Genomic DNA, 21,564 nt, shown 5'->3' on the forward strand with positions numbered 1-21,564 from the left:
GGCGGCAGCACTGCGGCATTCTGGGAAATAATCAGGTTCTTATCAGGAGAGAAACGAGCAGATTTCTAAGTTGTGATGGAAACAGCAGATGATTAAATTAAAGCTTTCACTTTGTTTTCTTAACAACAAACTCTCTGGGTTTTATTCTGAAAAGCCAAACGTCACATGACCGTCATCATATCATATCATATCTGGTTGTCGTGGCAACGCCTGCGGTTGCCTTGGTAACGGTAGGTGTGGCTGAAACGCAGCCAAACAAATGTTTAATAATCGCAGCCTCCATCTGATGTGACGCACACACACACACACACCGAGAATGAATGTGTGTGTATGTCACACTGTGTTTCAAAATAAAAGAAGTGTTGTAACTGTAACAGTGAACTGGGACCAGAACATCTTCAGACCAACCTGTGAACTCAGAGACCCGGTCCGGATCATGATGTCAGAGGGGTTTTTACCTTTTATGGTCAATAATGAACCGTAAACACGTCTCTACGGCGCTAAAAGCAGCGTTAAAGTGAGAAATGTCCATAGATCTGTTATTCATTTATCTGCTACATCACAGACAGTCTGTGATAGCAAAAGTTTCTTGGGATTTTGAGAAAGTTCATCCTTTTTTTTTTTTCACCCATCAATTTTTTCCCCCATGTCCCCTAAGGGCTGTAGAATATAAAATGTAATAATAAAAATAAAGTAAAGTAAAGATGAGTCAGACTACAGAGTTAGCTGCTGCTGACAAGACAATACAATGTTGTGATGCTCTGAGAAAATAATTCTGGACATGAATATGGAAAATGTATTAGAATTAAAACTACTACAGGTCTAATTCATTTATTCAATCAATCAATCAAAATGTATTTGTATAGCACTTTACAGTAGCCAGACGGTACCCAAAGTGCTTTACATCAAGGCAATAAAATAATACATAAAAACAATACATGAAAACCCAGGAAAGTGCCACAGTGCTGCAAGAAGACACAAGAAAGTGCTACTAGTGCTGCAGGGTGTTAAAAGCCCTCTAAAGGTGCATACAGTAGAATAAAAACAGGTAAAAATAAGTACACTTAAGAGCAGGACTTCCCTAGTCAGAGTTAAAAGCTAATCTAAAAAAGTGCGTCTTTAGCTTCGATTTAAAAAGGCTGAGGTCAGTAATGGTGCGAATGTCGGGTGGCAGTCTGTTCCACAGCCTGGGAGCTACAACAGCAAACGAACGATCGCCCCACTGTTTGTATCTAGAGCTTGGGACCTCTAACAGAAGCTGGCCGGAAGAACGGAGGGCCCTGCCATGATCGCGGATAGTTAAAATCTCTGACAGGTAGGAGGGAGCCAGGCCGTTGATGGCATAAAAAACAAACAATAAAAGTTTAAAATCAATTCTAAAACAAACAGGAAGCCAGTGGAGAGACGACAGCACAGGGGTAATATGTTCCCGCCTGGATGTGCCTGTTAAAAATCGTGCAGCAGCGTTCTGGACGAGTTGAAGACGCGAGATTAAAGACTGGCTGAGGCCAACATACAACGCATTACAATAGTCGAGTCTTGAACTGATAAAACTGATAACTCTAGTTTCCTCTGTCGATGCTTCAGACGCTGCTCATGTTCTGTGTTCTCATATTAAGTCTCTTCTGAGTTTTATTTTGAAAGTTCAGTGAATTCAGGTTTCAGTTTCAGTTTCAGTTTAGTTTATTTGAAAGGGACGATGCACATTAACAAAACATTGTATAACACACATGTAAATGCACTGGAATTAGCTTAAAAAGCTAGTTTTCATCGATTGTCCCTTTGCCAATTGGTACAAGGCAACCTTTAAAAAGAACAACAATGGAATAAAATATCGTACCACATAGGGTAGAACACAAACACACACTAACAACGAGAGTCACAGTTGTTAGAATCCAACCTGAAGCACCGACCACATGAAGTCTGAACTAATACTGACACAATTAACATCACACACAAAAGCTCTCTCACGCACAGAAACACACACCTTTGTGACAGGTGTCATGTGAAAACAGGAACAGGAAGTAAAACACAAGAACAACAACAGAACTAGAAAATTTCCTCTGGGGAAATTTTGAAAGGCCCACGGGGCTACTGCCGGTTTTGCCATCTCTGTCAACATGGGAATCATGTGTGTGTGTGTGTGTGTGTGACTGACTTGACACATGTAAGGACTTCCTGAAAATTTTGGTACGATTTGGTGTTTCTACAGTAAATATTTTGGCGACGCTGGCAGTTTTAAAACATCAGGCCGTTCTGCTTCTCTCAGAAAATCTTTGTATTGGAGTCAATGAGGAGCAGAGACAGACGTGGCCGCACTCAGAGGCTGATTCTGTAAATTCTGTAAGTCTCTCTGATATTTTGAGCACATGATGAGAGACAGAACAAGTTCGTCTTACAAATTCTGAAAAAATCATGTGTGTGGAGTGTAAATTGTGGCCGTTTGGAGTTTGGAAAGAGAACAAATCTGGAGTTTTTCTGGCATCTCTCCCACTCTAACCGATGATGTCACGCACTCTGACACGAACATTCCGTGCAATACACACCCATTATAATCTCATAATTTCCCCAAAAAATGATCATGGTCATTGAACAGGGATTGATCAAAAACTATATGACCGATCAAAACGTGGAGTAATACGCCAATACACAAGACTTGTGTCTACTGTTTAAAGTTTAAATGGAGTCTCTAGGTGAAAGTATGCCTGAGCAGTAGACGTTTGTTAAACTCCAATGATTGGTCTTTTTCGCTCTTTTTTTTCCGCCCGTCCCATTGACTTCAATGCAAAATTTTGTGCAGTTTTTCGCAACTTATGTCGCGAAAAATTCGTAAACTGTTGAGAAAAGTAGTAGCACACCGATCCCGATCAAGATGCACGTTTTGATATATAATTTGTCCTGCAACTTGACTAGTAGCGAATCGAAAATAATCCGGAAGAGAGGGCACTGCCCGGTGCGATGGCCCGTGGCCCTAATAAGTCAGGAACAATAACAGGTGTGTGTGTGTGTGTGTGTGTGTGTGAGGTCAGTAGGGGTCACGACGTTCACCTCTTCCATCATCCGACCAGGCAATGCTCTGTTATTGTTACCATGACGATGATGTCACAGACATGGCGGTGGTGACGTCAGCTCCCGGGTGTTTTCATCAACATGTGGGAAAATAAAAAATAAAATATAAAAAACCTCATTTAATTAGATTCTCCTCCAGGACTTTGAGCAGAAATGTCAGAGCGATGGCGGCGGCTGCTGCTCCAAATGTCACCGGAGCTGATGGACGTCACCTCCACCCCCCCACACCCCCCTCCAACCCCCCCAGCTGCTTTGATGGGAGGCGTTTGGCGCTCGGGGATGTAGTATCACCTGAGATCAGCTCATAAAGCAGCAGCTCCAGCAGCAGCAGAGTCAGAACAGAACAAAGCGCCAGAGCGGCCGCCGTCCTATCAGCAGCTTTCATTTCCTGCTGCACAGGAAATGAAAGCTGCTGATAGGACGAGGGACGAGGCTGCAGGCGCCTATCAGCTCCATCTGCTCCATCACACAGACTTATTGAAGAGCAGTCGCTTTGTGTGCAGCCAAGCCCCCGGCTGTCATTCACCGATTCACCGTGCTCCACCTGCTCTCTGCTGCTCAGTGGACCGAGCACACACACACACACACACACACACAATGAGGAACAAAGAAATTAAAACACAAAACTAACAAGAGGATGACACGTCAATACGGTATAAAGGTAGACGTTAGCTCCATACAGTATAAAGGTAGATGTATGGCAAGCCGATTTAACATTTATAAGCCAGACTGGATATATATATATACAGATATATAAGATATCTGTAATTCAGTTTTGCCTCTTGTCGAAAAGAATATTCCCGATATCCGCAACTACGTTCTTCCTATAGGACAAATTACGTCACTGTACTGTAACCATTCATGTGTATGGGACATGCATTTCTCTGTGGACTGAGGCTTTGATACTTTCACAGTATTAATATAGAACCTAGAGCTGCTTTATAATCACACTACACATGGACATCTACTATGGCAAGCAGATTTAACATTTAAAAGCTAAGTTTGTCTCGTCAAAAAGAATATTCCCGATATCCGCAACTACATTCTTCCTAGGACAAATGGCGTCACTGTAACCATTCATGTGTATGGGGTTTGTCATTACAGATATCAACAATTCAGTTGCAGATATCCGCTATGTGAATTACAGATATCTGTAACTGAATTACGACTAGTAGCCTACTAATTCCAGTTTGAGATATCTACAATTTGATTCTGACTAGTCATAATTCCAGTTCAAGATATCTTTAATTCACCTCAATTAAAGATGTCTCCATGTCCCTTTTCGGATATCTGTAATTAAGTTTTGACTAGGCGAAATTAAGTTGTAGATATCTGTAACTGGAATTATGACTAGTCAAAATGACCTTGTAGATATCTCAAACTGGAATTAGTACTAGTGGTAATTCAGTTACAGATATCTGTAATTCACATAGTGGATATCTGCAACTGAACTGTAGATATCTGTAATGACAAACTCCATACACATGAATGGTTAAAGTGACGTAATTTGTCCTAGGAAGAACGTAGTTGTGGATCTGAAAATGTTCTTTTTGATGAGGCAAAACTGAATTACAGATATCTTGAATGAAAAATCCAACTATTCAAAATGTAGTTACGACGAGTCAGAAAGACGTTGTTGATATCTACGATGTTAATTCCGGATAGTCAGATTTAGCTTTTAAATGTTAAATCTGCTTGCCATATAAACTGAGCCTTAAAACCAGCCGTCAGGACTTCCTGTCACTTTGTGATGTCACAACTAAGCCCCGCCCCCTCACCACCACCTGGACCCACCATCCATCCAACAACAACAACTCTGCAGGATTTAGTTTCTCTGAGTGTTTTATTCTGAAATCTGTCTCTGTTTTCATTGTGTCATTCATAAAACAGTCAGCCAATCAGAAGAGAGACTCAGAGCCTCCTCCTCTCTCCTGATTGGCTGACACCGACCCATTGTTACTAGAGCAGACTGATGTTTATACTGTGTGGAGCTTTAATACAAACATCTACCTTTAAACATCAAAAACTTACTTTTGAGTGAAGGTATACTAAGTAGTTACTGCTAATTTAATTTTAGTAGTTTCACATCCTTTTTTTGTTGTAGTTGTTTTGTTCTTTTGTTTTGTTTTTGTTTCTTGTGCGTGTTTTTTCTGTCCTGTTTATGTTGTGTTGTTGAGTTTGCTCTGTCGTTTGTCTTCTGTCTGTTTGTTTATTGGTCAATGTATTGTCGGTTTATACATTGTATATTCCTGTTCCCATTAAAAACCACAAACTCTCAAAAAAAAAACATCATGTTCTGTTTTTGCAGAGAATTTCAGGACTAAAATGTTTCATCAAATCCAGCTTCAGGTTCTGGTTCTGGTTCTGCAGGTTCCTGCTCAGACTGGATCTCCATTGATCCTCCTCATTATGTTTCTTTCCACTGTTTGTCTCTCTGTGTCTCTACGTGCTTATAGCTGAGCTCTTTTAAGAACTTAAAACGTTTTCCCAATTCCAATTCTATTTTCCATCCCTACCCCTAGCCCTACCCCTAGCCCTCAACCCTCGCCCTTGAAACGGAGCTACAAGGAGTAGGGTTGAAAGTCAACCCCTACGAATTGGGACACCACTTCAACAATCACATACGTCATCAGTCGTCTCTGCTGGCTTTCACATAAGCAGACGTGACATTTATTTATTGATGTAAATGTGGTGATTTCTGTATAGGCTACAGATCCCCGAGGCAGCGCTGCTCCTGTGTCCAAAACACATGAAGCTTCACTTTAATTCAAACAAATTAATGCGACAATTGTTACATTTCATCAATGAGACCAACATTTATCTCCTAAAAAGAATGTAACTACGCGGCGGTAAACCTTTAAAACCCTGCGGGTAAGTTAATTAGCGATGGTCTTTTCTCCCGGGATGACGACGGAGGTTGGCCGGCCGAGCAGCTCTCTGGACGGGTGGTGTCTCTGTGACGAGCCGTTGATCTGCTCCACAGGTGGAGTTTCACTTCTCCCAGAAACATGGGAGCAAACGTCTAAACAGCCTCATGTGGATAAACCGACCGCACATTGTGGATCTAAACAGCTACTTTCTCACATGAAAAAATATTAAAACTTAACAAAATGACGTAATAACAGCGCTACAGTGAGAAATAAATCAGCTGCCGGTTGCCGCAAGATGCATTCTGGGAAACTTGCCATAGCCCTCGGTCCGTAGTGTGCCCCTGAAAAATCTCCGTTTCGAGGGCGAGATAGCCCTACCCCTTCCCCCTAACCCTCGTCTGGACCAGAATTGGGACACCCCTACCACTTCACGTGAACGCGCAAAACGAAGGGTTAGGGCCAAGGGCTAGGGCTTTTCTTTTACTTTGATTTGCTCTTGCTTTTAACTCTGTTTTTAGTGTTTTGTTTGTTTTTATTCTGTTTTATGCTTCTTCTTTTTTTTACGTTTTGTCTTTGGGAGCTTTCAGCTTTCAGTCGCTCTGCTCCCCGACTCTGGAACTCTTTACCATCTCACATCCGTAACACCGACTCTCTCCCTCTTTTCAAAACAAAAATCAAAACCCACCTGTTTAAAATTGCTTATCCACCCCACCACCCCTCACCCTAACATTTCCCTTTTATTCTGCAGAGTTTTATTCATTTGTTCTTTTCATTATTCATTCTTACTGATGTTTTTAATGTTGTTTATTCTGTGCTCTTGTGTTTTGGTGCTTTGGTATTGTTTATTGATGATTTGAACTGCTGTAAAGTACTACACTGCCCCCCCTCCCCGTTCTGGCCCCTGCCCACACAACCTGAACACTGAACTACATGCACACATTCACTACATACATACACATTCATCTTATTCCAGTACAGTAGGCTACAGTACTAAAAAAAAAAAAAAAAGACAATACTTGCACTACTGTCTTTTTGCACTTTACTGCTGCTGCTGCTATTGTGCCTTCTATTTATTTTTTCATTACTTGTTTGGCTTAGTTTTTTATTCATATTTATTTTAGATTGGTATTTTAGATTCACATATTGTTTTATTGTTTTTGATTTTTTTCAAATGTTTATTGTCTGTGTGTCTACTGTTTGCACCGAGGGTCTGAGAGTTACACAATTTCGATTTTCTTATGTCCCGTACATATTGTGGAATTGACAACAAAGCTGACTTTGACTTTGACTATATAGCCTAAATAAAGATGCCTTGCCTTGTGTTCATCAGTGGGCGGAGCATCATCATCCTCCTCCTCCTCCTCCTCCTCCTCCTCCTCCTGTGCCGGTATAAAGGCAGCGTTGGGATGGCACGGGGCCGACAGACTGTCAGTGAGCTCCAGAGTCAGGACCAGGACCAGGACCAGGACCAGGACCAGCAGCAGACCGTCAGGCTGGAGCCCTGGTACTCCTACACCCACTGGTTCCCCATGGCCTCGTCCCACGTGATGAAGGACCTGAAGGAGCTGAAGGACCTGAAGGAGCTAGACCAGGTCCCTAAGATGCAGCCGGCCATGATGATGTTCAGCAGCAAGTACTGGGCCCGCCGGGGCATGAGGGGCATGTCCCTGGACTCGGCCATGTTCGACCACCAGCGCCAGCGCCACACGGGCGGTCAGATGGTAAGAGATCAGTTTTTTAAATTAATTTTTATCTATGTTAATCCAGTAGAACAACTAAAACAAAGATATAATAAAAAACAAACTTCTTTAAAAAAAAAAAAAAAAAAAAAAAAAAAAAAAATATATATATATATATATATATATATAAATGTATATATATATATATATATATATATATATATATATATATATATATATATATATATACATGTATATATATATTTTTTGGCGTTTTTGCCTTTATTTGATAGCACACAGTAGCCTATAGATAGACAGGAAAGGGGGGGGGGGGCAGAGAGAGGGGGATGACATGCAGGAAAGGTCTGCCCGACACGGGATTCGAACCGGGGACGGGCACCGCCCCCTGGTCCTTTATCCTAACATTTATCCAGTATTTATTATTTATGTCATTTCATCACCTGATCTAACCTTTAATCCACCTGCCACTTTACTTCTCTCTGTCTATTTCTTTCTTTCTTTCTTTCTTTCTTTCTTTCTTTCTTTCTTTCTTTCTTTCTTTCTTTCTTTCTTTCTACCCCTCTCTATCTCTATCTTTCCATCCACCTCTCTCTGTCTCTTTTTTCTCTCTTTTTCTTTCTTTCTTCTACCCCCTTTCTCTTTCTTTCTTTCTTTCTTTCTTTCTTTCTTTCTTTCTTTCTTTCTTTCTTTCTTTCTTTCTCTATACCTCTTTCCATCTATCTATCCATCCATCCACCTGTCTCTTTTTTCTCTCTTTTTCTTTCTTTCTTCTACCCCCTTTCTCTTTCTTTCTTTCTTTCTTTCTTTCTTTCTTTCTTTCTTTCTTTCTTTCTTTCTTTCTTTCGCCCATAGAAAGACATCTCTCAGCCTTCAAGTTTTGTGTTTTAGCTTCAGCCTTTTTCAACATTGCCTCAGCAGTTTCTTCAGCTGCTTTCAGCATTCACACGCATTTTCTTCAGGAAATGCTATCTTTCTTTTTTGTCTTGTGTTATTGTTCAGTTGTTGTTATTGTTGTCGTCCTCATTCTGTTTGTCTCTTTATATAAACTGTCCGTCCAAAAGCCTCCCATTGGATAACTACTGCTGGATGAAGATGTTTCAGCTGGAAACAACTTATTTAACCCTAACTGATGCTGTCTCATTTCTTACTGTGGCCCCTCTCCCTCTTCACTGGTGAGTCCTGGACCAGATCAAACTGAGGATGAGTGATGAGTGAGAATCTGAGTCCAGAACTTGATGTAGTCCTGAGGAACCGGGTCTGAGCCGGTTCTGGTCTGACCCGGTTCTGGTCTGACCCGGTCCTGGTCCAGGTCTACACTCTGACCCGGTCGTGTTATCTCTCCTCAGTCTCGACGTCCGTCCTTCTGTCCCATCGAGGAGAAGTCAGAGAAGGAGAGCGGCGAGGAGGGGGGGCAGACCGCCGTCGTCTTCTCCCTCAAGAACGAAGTCGGATGTTTGGTCAAAGCCCTGAGGCTCTTCCAGGTCAGAACCACAACCCTAACCCAGAACCAGAACCAGAACCACAACCAGAACCAGAACCACAACCACATCAGAACACATCAGAACCAGACCCAGACCCACCAAGAACCAGAACCAAAACCACATCAATCCACCACTTTATTTTCCCATGATCCATTGCGTCACACCACAACGGAAGTCGGTTTTAGTAGCATTCTAGCGAGTGGCTAACTGGTAGCGTTAGCGGCTAACTGGTAGCGTTAGCCACCGGTGTAGGCACCATGTGGGGGCTCCGGGCTGCCAAGACCGTTTTGACTAAATCTGATGTTTGTTAAGTCTAGAGAACGGATTATTGAACAAACATTACTATTTCTGTGTGCATGTTTTTGTAATTAGTCATGGTTATCGTAGTTGTTAGCTTTGCTGCTGCTGACAGCTAACAGCAGCAGCTAAGCTAACAGCAGGACGTCAGCTGTTAAAACCCTCCCGTTGTGGGACACAACATGAAACTCCAGTTAGCTCAGTCATGTTGGAACTAGGATATCCGCTGGAGAAAATATTTTTTCATGGACTGTTTATCTAAATAGTGATGTTTGTTCAACAATTAGTTTTATAGACTTCATAAACATCAGAGTAGTCACAACGGTGATATAGTGACGTGAAAATGTGACATAAAGCTAAAAACTCGTCCGTATTGTTCTCATTAAAATGAGGTGATGATTATTTAAAGTCATCACGGCCGATGTCTATCAACCAGTCTATGCTATCAACAATACAGTAACGGTGGAATGGAGCGTCATGGCGACACCCAGCATCATTCTCCGGATAGTGGTGGATACAACCAGAACCAAATCTAGAACACATCAGAACCAGACCCGCATGCAGAACCAGAACCAGAACCACTTCTATACAACCAGAACGATATCCAGAACACATAGCTACTGAAAAGATTCACATCCTCAACCACATCTAGAACCAGAACCACATTCTAGTCCAGTCATTTTAAGCCAAAAAAGGGGTCAACGTTGAACAAATTGCAACAGAAGCAAACTCAACTGGTTTTGTATCCTCAACATGTCCTGAGTGAGGGAAAAAAAAGCCCAGAAGAATCCCATTAGGGGAAAGTTTAGAAAAAGACCCAAACATATCCCATTCATACGCCTATTCATTATTTTTCTCACGTGAATAGGGTAAAAAATTTTAACCTTTAGATATCTCCATGAAAATTACTGAGTTGATTACTTACATTAAGACAAACAAAAAATGTATTACAAGTTTTTTGAAATTCTTTGTTAACATGAGCAAATTTGCATAAATTCCACCGTTTTGACGGCACATGTAGCTAAAGGTGCTGTGCTGGTACCAGCTTGAAAATTGGAATGAGTTGACTCCATCAACCACATCCAGAACCAGACCCATATTAAGAACCAGAACCCCCCCCCCCCCCCCCCAGACCTAGGTCCACTCTCACCCCCCCCCCCCCCTCCCTCCAGGAGAAGCGGGTCAACCTGAACCACATCGAGTCCCGGCGCTCCAAGCGAGTCCCTGACCAGGTGGAGATCTTCGCCGACTGCAGCTGCAGCAGGAAGGAGTTCACTGAGCTGCTGCAGAGTCTGAGGGACCAAGTCCACGTCCTGTCCTACAACACACCGCCGCACGTCTGGGCCGCCGAGGCAGGTAGGCTCACCTGGACCGGGCCGGGCTATGAGATAATAACACAACGTTACCACACAGAGTTGTTTTAGAGGGAAATGCAGAGACTGTTGATGAAAAACTGTCCCTGAAGGCAACGTGCATCAGTGGTTTTACATGAATTTCCCTCTAAAACAACTCTGTGTGGTAACGTTGTGTTATTATCTCATAGCGTGGTGAATGTGCAGGTCACAACTTGTCCACCAGAGCGTTGTTGTGGAGTTGTTGGATTGTGTATTTGATGAGTTTGATGATGAGGGAAACCAAGAAATCCCATAATGAGCCTCCGTAGCGTAGCTCTGAGCAGCTCACGGCTCTGCTCCGCCGTTCTAAAAATAGCTTGCACCGACAATTAAAGGTAACGAACCAACTACTATGACCAGTAATAAAGATGACGTAATGGTTGCTCTGTGACATCAGCGGTGACATCATCACTGTTCTGTCAGATGGCGACGACGTTCCCTGGTTTCCCATGAAGATCTCCGAGCTGGACCAGTGTTCCCACCGCGTCCTGATGTACGGCTCGGAGCTGGACGCCGACCATCCGGTGAGTCCACACACACACACACACACACACACACACACACGGTCCAGTCACATGATAATAATCAGATGATCGCTGGTTCGATTCCCGGTCCATCACAGACAGTGCAGTTCCTTTCCTAGTGAGAGACTCAACGTGTTAAAATGAAATCAACAAGATTGAGGGAGCGGGGCCTCATAGGCTCCTCCTCTTTGACCATATTTGGATTAGCTGCACGTTAGGGGGCGGAGTCAGACACTGGATGGATTCAAACTCCAAACATTAAAGGGATAGTTCACCCCAAACTGAAATTGCACTCATTATCTCCTCCCCCTCATGTGGACTAAGGGCTGGGAGAAGTTTCAGAGTCCTCCGTGGCTTCTCTGAGTTACAGGGGGTCTCGGCGTAGCAGTGCATGTCCATATAACGGTTGTGAATGGATACCAACTGTCTTCGTAACAAAAAGACACACCAAAAAACATCCAAATACCTCCATGCTGCTCGTATGTAATGTCCGTCTTGTATTGAAGCCCCAACATGAGAAATTGTCCCGAAAAAAATTAAATAAGTCTATTTTTCAAGCTTGTTTTGTGGCGGAAGCTTCTTGAAGCTCCTCTTCCCGGTTCGTCAAATTTGGACAAAGTGGGAAGAGGAGCTTCCGCTACAAACAAGCTTGAAATATAGACTTATTTAAAGGGACAACGAGGAGTTTCTATTCGGTTATAAAAAAGTCTCACGTTAATGTGGATGAATCTCCGCTACCCACACTTGTTAATGGGCCCATTTTCGATAAATCTATGGTTTTGTCTCTATCGTTATTTTGTTATTATTAGTGGTGGTGGAAATGCTGGTCGAGCCGACCAGCGTTTCCTTCGTGGCGAGTCATGAGAATAATGCAGCCGAATCGCCGTTTATGTTCGGAACTACGACGGTATGTGAACCTCTTTGAACCTCTGACTTTAATTATTGATGAATGAAAACATGAGTCTGTCTTGCGCCGGTCAAAGAATTTCACGGCGCGCGGAGGCTCATAAATGTAGTGTGAAAACACTTCGCTTTTCCAAAACTCCTCGTTGTCCCTTTAACTGACTAATTTCAATTTTGGGTGAACTATCCCTTTAAGTGGATTAAATGTTGACTGAGTCGTGTGTCAGAGCAAATATGACGATGATTTAACGGGAGAGATTCAGACCGACAGTCGTCCACGTCTAGAGGTTATGACATCATCGTTTCACTACAGACCTCTTTTGGGCGTCCAGATGGGGACGACGTTTCCAAAAAATACCGTTTTTACCCCTGAAAACGCCGTTTCTATCTGGATGAAACTCTGAAATGATATTAAAAAAAAACTCATGTGGATTCAATAAATCTGTATTTGTGTGGACGAGCTCTAAGAAACTCAGTGGGCGGAGTCACAGAGGTTATGTGACGTCGTCCATCTTTGTTGAAGGCGAGACCGTAACGAGACGTGTGGTCACTGTGTTTCCTCTCAGGGCTTCAAGGACGAGGTTTACCGCCAGAGGAGGAAGTTCTTCGTGGAGGTGGCCATGAATTACAAGTTGTGAGTTTCATCTTCATCCTTTCTTTTTCTTTTAGCAAGTATAATATACAGAACCAGCAGCAACTGATGCAGAACAGCACATTAAAATGTCAAAAACATTGTACAATAATAAATCATAAATAAGTCAAAGATGGGAACAAAAAGGATAAAGAACAAAATAAAATACACAGGATAAAATAAAAAGGTGAATAAAACAACAACAACAAGAGGTTTAAAACTTTCATCATGACTCAGTGACGTGTATTTTTGTTGTTCATTAAATTGAGAGATTTTAACAAAGAGATTTAGCAAATCTTTGTTTGTTAAAAAAATTGCATAAATGATGAGAGAGTTCATCAGGTGTTCAAGAGCGCCACCTTCTGGATGAACATAGTAAGTAACAAATTAAATCTTTACGGTTAAATGAAATGAGTCGACAGGTTCAGCAGCATTGAAAAAGTGAGACTCAACATCTCTACAAAACCTTTTTGATCTGTCACAATAAAAAGAAAAATGTACGACTTTTTTCTCATAATGTTATGACTTTTTTCTCGTAGGAAATGTACAACTTTATTCTCGTAAATTTACGACTTTATTATTGTAATGTTATGACTTTTTCTCGTAGGAAATGTACGACTTTATTCTCGTAAATTTACGACTTTATTCTCGTAAATTTACGACTTTATTATTGTAATGTTATGACTTTTTCTCGTAGGAAATGTACGACTTCATTCTCGTAAATTTACGACTTTATTCGCGTAAATTTACCACTTTATTCTCGTAATGTCATGACTTTTTTCTCATATGAAATGTACGACTTTATTCTCGTAAATGTATGACTTTATTCTCGAAGTCTGTTTTTTTTTCCTCTCAAAGTGGCCCTAATACTCCGTTGTATGAAACTTCCTGGACTGAAACAAATAAAGGATGTTTGACCTCCAGTAAAACATCACCATCCTGTCCTCTCCTCCTCCTCTGTCTCCATGGCAGCGGGCAGCCCATCCCCCGTATCGACTACACGGCGGAGGAGGTGAGGACGTGGGGCGTGGTGTTCAGGGAGCTGACGCAGCTCTACCCCACACACGCCTGCAGAGAGTACCTCAAGAACCTGCCGCTGCTCACCAAGCACTGTGGTTACCGCGACGACAACATCCCACAGCTGGAGGACGTGTCCCTCTTCCTCAGAGGTTCGTCCACACCATCATCATCCTCACAGGGCCAACACACCTGGAGCAGCTCTCAGAGTTCAAAGTTCAAAGTCATTTATTGTCATTCTACTTCATGTTAGACCTGACGGAACGAAATCTGTCCCCAAGTCCCAGATAAAAGTAAATCAATATAAAAGCTAAGAACAGGCACGATTTAAAAACAGACAACGGTAACACTTTACACTAAGGGTCCCTTAATTAACGTTCGTTAGTAAGCATTAGTAGTAGTAGTAGTAATTTATTTGTCCCCGTAGGGAAATTGAGTTGCAGCAGATCACTTGACACTTCATCTAAAAAAAAACAACAACAACACAGATAAAAACAGCACAGTACAACTTTCACACAGATTAACACTCATCATTAACACTCATCATCAGTGAGTCAGCTTTATTATTAATAATAATAATATAAAACTAATGTGTTAATTAATACTGAGTAATGCATACATAATGATAACTAATTTCATTATTCAACTTTTGTTATTACTTAATAATTTATTAACTAACTCTTGAGTAGTAAACTTCTTACTAATAGGCTACATTAAAGCAGAAGTAAGCGATCCGGTCGTTTTCGCTAATGCTGCGTTCCAGGCAGGCTTTTGAAATCGTAAATTACAGCTTCAAGTCACAACTTACGACTTTGTAGCGTTCCAGGCAACCCACTCGTGTTTCTCCGACCTGTTTTACCGGTGAAAGTCACTATAACGGCCACTCGTAACTTCTGACCCGTGAACTCGTACCAGATCGAACTGGTACGACTTCACGGTCGGAAAAATACGAGTGTCCTTGAACGCACCATAACAGTCCTCGTCGCTACGTCACCACATTCACGGCGTTCCTTGGCTGCACACACAGCCCTGCATGCCGTTCTCTCTCCTCATTGGATAAAAACTGTAGGATACGATAAATGTTTTCTCTTCGGCTCAGAGCAGAGCAGAGTGACTGACAGACCCGTGTTTCAGTCCAAACACTCTATGTAAGTGATTGCTGTCGGAAGATATAACTATTTAAGACTTATATTAACACAAATATATCACTTACTTCTGCTTTAATTATTGTGTTTCCTAATCCTAAGTAATATATAATAATGATTGTTAATATATCTGTAAACAGTTAATTAATGCTTAATAATGTACTAACTAACGTTAATTAAGGGACCTTATTGTAAAGTGTTACCCAGACATTTCTATGGACAGACACTTGTAAAAAATAATACATTCACAAAAATGGCAAATAGTCAGTGCAAGTGTTTTATTGTGACAGAGCATCACTAGGTCTGTTTCCATCTCCACTAGAAATGTGCAAAACCTGAATATCACGATAAAAAACTGGTGATGGAAACGCTCACTACCCAGAAATCCCTTATTCACAGCCTCCGCCACACTAATATACAGTATAATATAATGGTAATAAATAATATATGATATATAGATAAGGGCTTTGCCTTTGAGCAACCAACGCTGCCTTCGTCTTCTGTTAAAAACAATAACACGCTTACATCCATCTTCCTCAAAGTGAAGTCTCACAGGATGAGAATTTAAGAGAATTATGGGATATCGTGAGATTAGACTTTACCAGACTTACAGCCCATTCACAAAAACACCTTTCAATGGAAACATCTGCAAATTATAGAAACTGGACTTTTTTTTAGAAATTTCAGAAAAATCGCCTTGATTTTGCGAAAATCTGTATTTATTATTATTATATTATATATTAATGCGGCGGTGGCTATGAATAAGGGATTCCTGGGTAGTGAGTGTTTCCATCACCAAGTATTTATTGTGATATTTAGGTTTTGCACATTTCTAGGGGAGATGGAAACAGACGTGGTGATGCTCTACTTCATGTTGCTCTGTCACATAAACTACAATAAAACACGTTTCAGTTTGTGGCTTTAACGAGATAAAATGTGGAGAAGTTCAAGGGAGATGAAACTTCTACATGTTGTTGATCTTCATCCTGCAGCCATGTGTTTGTATGACTGTCTGATGATGATGATGATGATGATGGTGCGTGTGTGTGTGTGTGTGTGTGTGTGTGTGTGTGTGTGTGTGTGTGTGTGTGTGTGTGTCAGAGCGCTCAGGCTTCAGCGTGCGGCCGGTAGCGGGCTACCTGTCCCCCAGAGACTTCCTGGCCGGTCTGGCCTACCGGGTCTTCAACTGCACTCAGTACGTCAGACACAGCACCGACCCACTCTACACACCTGAACCGTGAGTAACACACACACACACACACACACACACACACACACACACACACACACACACACACACACACACACACACACACCTCTCTCTCTCTCTCTCTCTCTCTCTCTCTCTCCTGTGTGACGTCATCACCTATGACTGATGATGATGTCGCTGTTGTAGCACAGACTAATAGATCTGGTAGGATATCAATCAATCAATCAATATAAACTTTATTATCCCCGCAGGGAAATTTGTCATGGACAGTCATGTGCCACAAGTTGCTGCAATTACATAAATACACAAAACAGATTAAAAACCAGTACATTCGACATTCCTCACACAGTTCTCACATACACATGATTCTCACATTCGCACAGATAAATATAAATATGGTAGATAAAAAATAACGATGAGAGACTATTATAAACTCAAATAAAGTGCAGGAGTGTCTAGCGCAATAAAAGGATTAAAAAAACAAAAGGTACAATCTCTGAAAAATAGGGATAACAACCCAATTATGATTTAGCAGGTTTATTTAAGAGGGAAATGGATGTAGGGAGGAAATAGAATATATAGAATCAACCTGTAGATGGACTGATGTACGGGCCGGGGAGGTTTGAGAGATGGAGGATTGACAAAACAGAAATGCTTCAAAGTGTTTTAATGATAAGTTACTAAGGAAGTTATTCACCAAAATAAAAGCCTTTAAGTATTTACAGTGGTTCGATATAATAAGTCAGTCGACTAGTAGGAAAATGGACAGTTCACAGTGCAGCTTTAACCTTAGCTGATGTTAAAGGGATAGTTCAACATTTTGTCAAATTGGCCCATTCAATCATCAAACTCAAAGAGCAGCTCACGGCTCTGCTCCGCCGTTCTAAAAATAGCTTGCACTGACAATTAAAGGTAACGACGATCCTACTGCTATGACTATAGGGATTATGGCAATGGGCCAATTTGACTAAATGTTGAACTATCCCTTTAATCAACCACAATCACTCAGTTAAATACTCACATAGCAAAATACATTTGTATATGAATGCTACTGAACTAAACTAAACATTTTCCCCAACACCAACTTTAGATGCTCTTTGCTCATTAAATATCTTATTAGTAACCATGACGACCATGTTTCAGGGACACGTGTCATGAGCTGCTGGGTCATGTGCCGCTGCTCGCCGACCCGCGCTTCGCCCAGTTCTCCCAGGAGATCGGCCTGGCCTCGCTGGGCGCCTCGGACGAGGACGTCCAGAAACTGGCCACGGTGAGTGACTGACTCCCACAGGTGTGTAACAGGTGTGTCCAGGTGTGTGTGTGTGTGTGTGTGAACAGTGTCTCTGTGTGTGTGTGAACAGTGCTACTTCTTCACCATCGAGTTCGGCCTCTGCAAACAGGACGGTCAGCTGAGAGCGTACGGAGCTGGACTGCTGTCGTCTATAGGAGAACTCAGGGTAACGACCATCATATTATATTATGTTATATCATATTATTACTTATTCTAAACCGGTTTTATGTCAACATCCTACATCACATTAAAGCAGAAGTAAGGTGAATATTTGTGTTAATCTAAGTCTTAAATAGTTGTATCTTCCGACAGCAATCACTTCTATAGAGTGTTTGGTCTGAAACACGGGTCTGTCAGTCACTCTGCTCTGCTCTGAGCCCAGGAGAAAACTTTCCTTGTATCCTACAACCTTTATCCAATGAGGAGAGAGAACGGCATAAAGGGGCAGTCCTCTCTGTGTGTGCAGCCAAGGGATGCGCCTGAATGTGGTGACGTAGGGACGAGGGCGGGGGCTGCTAACTCCATCTGCTGACAGGAAGTTAGACAAAACCACCGGATCACTTACTGAAGCTTTAAGTTAACTGAGACACTGTGAACCCTCCACTTCCTGTCTGGTGTTGCTTTTTCAGATTCAGATTCAGATTTATTTATTTTTAAAATGGGAACAGTACATATTGATGGACACTGTTGTGTAAATATGTAGGTTGTAGCCAAGTGGCTCATTTCCATCCCCAGTCCCATTGGCAGGTTGATGTTTAGACATAAAAACAATGAAGATAAAAGCACAAGAGGCAGGACTACGACAACAGAACAATGCATCATGATAACACCTTGACATCTGACACAACATATGACATGAACAACATTTGTATTAATTGGCCGCAAAAGTATTAAAGGGACCAAGAGATTACAGAACAGTTATAAAGTGCTACAGTGCTAATTAAAGTGCTATTTGCTAAAGTGATGAGTGCAAGATTAAATTTATTCTGATTGCACGATGCCCCATTTTTTCCCAGCATGCCCTGTCGGACCAGGCGTGTGTGAAGACGTTCGAGCCGAGGACGACCTGCACCCAGGAGTGTCTCATCACCACCTTCCAGGACGTCTACTTCGTCTCCGAGAGCTTCGAAGAGGCCAAGGAGAAGATGAGGTGAGACTCAGAGTCCTGGTCTCAGGTCCTGGTCTCAGGTCCTGGTCTCAGGTCCTGGTCTCAGGTCCTGGTCTCAGGTCCTGGTGCAGCTGCTTCAGCTTCTCTTGGTGTTTTATTGTGATACTTTTTATTTTATTTATTTGCACATAAAATAAAACTGTTAACATGTGATGCAAATCACTTTATAAAGAGTGAACTATTATGCTTTTAATCTATAGTTTTTTGATATTTTAGTAGCAAAGCTGCTCTATCTCGAAACCCGAAGACATATTTATTCAGGAAAGCTTTCTGCTAAATTTTAGTACACTTTTCATTGTCTTTTCTTAAACTTTTCTTAACTTGTGTCCCTTTTTAAATTAAGCTTGCACTGTGGCACTTTGAGATTGTTTAAATGTAAAGTGCATTATAAATCAAATTTATTATTATTATAAATAAAATGTATTATTAACTAGCCTATATAAAAAACAATGTGCAGGTGAGGTCAGAAACCTGTGGAGGGCTGATAGTACTAAGAAAAAAATCAAATATACAACATGGGGTGAAGTTAAAGGAGAATTCCGGTCATTTTCTAAGTAACGCTCTACAGCTCTAGGTCCCCAAGTGCGACCGTAGGAAAAAATCCGAGAACAATCTGTGCAGCCAGGACCATAGCTCTCCTCCTGCTAGCTGCTAGCTCTGCTCCTGCTAGCTGCTAGCTGCCAGTTAGCTACACTGCAACTAAACAGAGAAGTAGCTAATGGGGGCAGTTCTTCTAATCGCGACTTTGGCCTCTATGATGCTCAAAATATCACTACACATGCTTTGTAACATCCACCAGTTCCTCACCACACAACACTGAGTGTGTATAACTCTGTTAATATGAGAGAGCAGTGTTAACTGTGTGTTTTCATCACGTAGCTCTGTTGACTCTAGCTTCCTGGGTAGACCTGACTAGTCGACTGTCGAGCTCAGGAATGTTTCATCGACAAAGACAGAAATGCGAGGAAAACATGGATTTAGGAGGGAAAAAAATGAGTTTACACTGCAAAAACTCCAAATCTTTCCAAGAATATTTGTCTTATTTCTTGTCCAAATGTCTCATTTCTAGTCAAAACTAATCTCTTTCCACTTAAAATAAGACTCATCACCTAAAAATTAACTTGTTTTTAGATCATTTTCACTTGTTTCAAAGAAATTTTCACTTGAAATAAGTAGAAAAATCTGCCAGTGGAGCAAGTTTTTTGTGCTTGTAATAAGAAAGAAAAACTTGCCACAGTTGTTGAATTTCATCAATGAGACCAACATTAATCTCCTAAAAAGAGTTTAACCAGCCAGCAGTAAACCTCTAAAAGCGTGCGGATACGTTACTTGGCTCGTTTTCTCCCCCTGGATGAGGACGGAGCTCGGCCCCGGCAGATCAGCTCAGTAGAGCGGCTGCAGCTGCTGTTACAGCCGCTGCCACTGTCCCCGGTCGGGGCTTGAGCACTCTTGATTAGACTCTGCACTTCTCCAAAAACAAACTTTGCAGCAAATTTCCTAACAAGCGTTATAAACTGACCACAGACTCTGGATTAAACTGTGACGTGTTACCAGCTGAGCAAGTTTTTCTTTCTTATTACAAGCACAAAAAACCTGCTTTCACTGGCAGATTTTTCTACTTATTTCAAGTGAAAATTAGTTTGAAACAAGTGAAAATGATCTAAAAACAAGTTAATTTTTAGGTGATGAGTCTTATTTTAAGTGGAAAGAGATTAGTTTTGACTAGAAATGAGACATTTTGACAAGAAATAAGACAAATATTCTTGGAAAGATGTAGAGTTTTTGCAGTGTAAAAAGCAGTTTATATTCACAATGATGCTTTTTTTCCCATCCAAAATCATTTCACGAACGTCACCGAGGTGTGAGATGGAACTCATGGTGTGTGTGTGTGTGTGTGTGTGTGTGTGTGTGTGTGTGTGTGTGTGTGTGTGTGTGTGTGTGTGTCAGGGAGTTTGCCAAGTCGATCCAGCGGCCGTTCTCCGTCTACTACAACCCGTACACCCAGAGCATCGACCTGCTGAAGGACACGCGCAGCGTCGAGGCCGTGGTGCAGGACCTGCGCAGCGACCTCACCACCGTCTGTGACGCGCTGGGAAAGATGAACACCTACATGGGCATCTGAGCTCTGATTGGCCGAGGCCGTCTGTGACATCAGCAGCAGCAGCAGCAGCAGCATCATGGAGGCTTCAGCAGAACATCATCACCTGTGTCCATGTGGCTTCTGTCAGCTGTTCTCACCTGTTCTTCTGCTTCAGACACCATCACTTAGTTTATAACAGGGGTGTGACGAGATCTTGCGAGATTAAACTCAACAATCGCGTTAAAAATCTGGGGGGGTCGCTGCCACTACTTTAAAAAATCCTACAGGAAACACTGCACATAATATTGTTTGCACTTGTAGTTGTAGTTGGGACTACAGATGGAAATTAGCCCTAGTGGCTAAATCTGGTACAACCATCTCTTCATTGTTCTAAAATTGATTAATGGTATTGTACACTGTCCTGTGATAATAAACTAAACTAAACTAAAAAAGAAAGGAATATTTAGTTTTATTTATTTTATTTTAACTTTTATAAATTTTAGTTTTAGTTTCAATTTGTGGAAGAAGAAGTTTATTAAAAGCTCATGCTTACATCATGCATGTAAAGAGTTATAATAAAACATTTCAAAATGCACATGCAACTCGGTTAAATAAAAGTCTGTTGGTCCAGTCAGATATTGTCATGTATAGTTTTTTAAAATCTCGTCTCGTTCTCGTGAACCCAGTCTCGTTTCTCGTGTCTCGTCTCGTGAGATGAGTGTATCGTCACACCCCTAGTTTATAATAATAAATATATACAGTATATAAGCCTATATATTATAAT

General features: G+C 41.6%; 1 protein-coding gene across 2 annotated transcripts; it reads left to right on the forward strand.

The window, feature by feature from the left end:
• Positions 1 to 7,537: 7,537 nt before the first annotated feature.
• tph2 (tryptophan hydroxylase 2 (tryptophan 5-monooxygenase)) lies at positions 7,538 to 20,822 on the forward strand (the record flags this gene model as incomplete). Of its 2 annotated transcripts, none has more annotated exons than XM_083974167.1 (11): positions 7,538 to 7,660; positions 8,986 to 9,120; positions 10,590 to 10,777; positions 11,209 to 11,335; positions 12,805 to 12,872; positions 13,842 to 14,038; positions 16,133 to 16,268; positions 17,385 to 17,511; positions 17,603 to 17,698; positions 18,549 to 18,682; positions 20,648 to 20,822. In XM_083974167.1, the coding sequence occupies exons 1-11, from the start codon at positions 7,541 to 7,543 to the stop codon at positions 20,820 to 20,822; spliced, it is 1,503 nt and encodes a 500-aa protein (XP_083830293.1). In that variant the 5' UTR covers positions 7,538 to 7,540. The 2 variants fall into 2 exon arrangements, with proteins under 2 accessions (XP_083830293.1, XP_083830294.1); XM_083974168.1 differs by having other exon boundaries at positions 10,590 to 10,773; positions 11,235 to 11,335.
• Between the last annotated feature and the right edge of the window lie 742 nt (positions 20,823 to 21,564).

This window comes from Trachurus trachurus (genome assembly GCF_905171665.1).
Source record: "Trachurus trachurus genome assembly, chromosome: 6".
Lineage (NCBI taxonomy): Eukaryota > Metazoa > Chordata > Actinopteri > Carangiformes > Carangidae > Trachurus > Trachurus trachurus.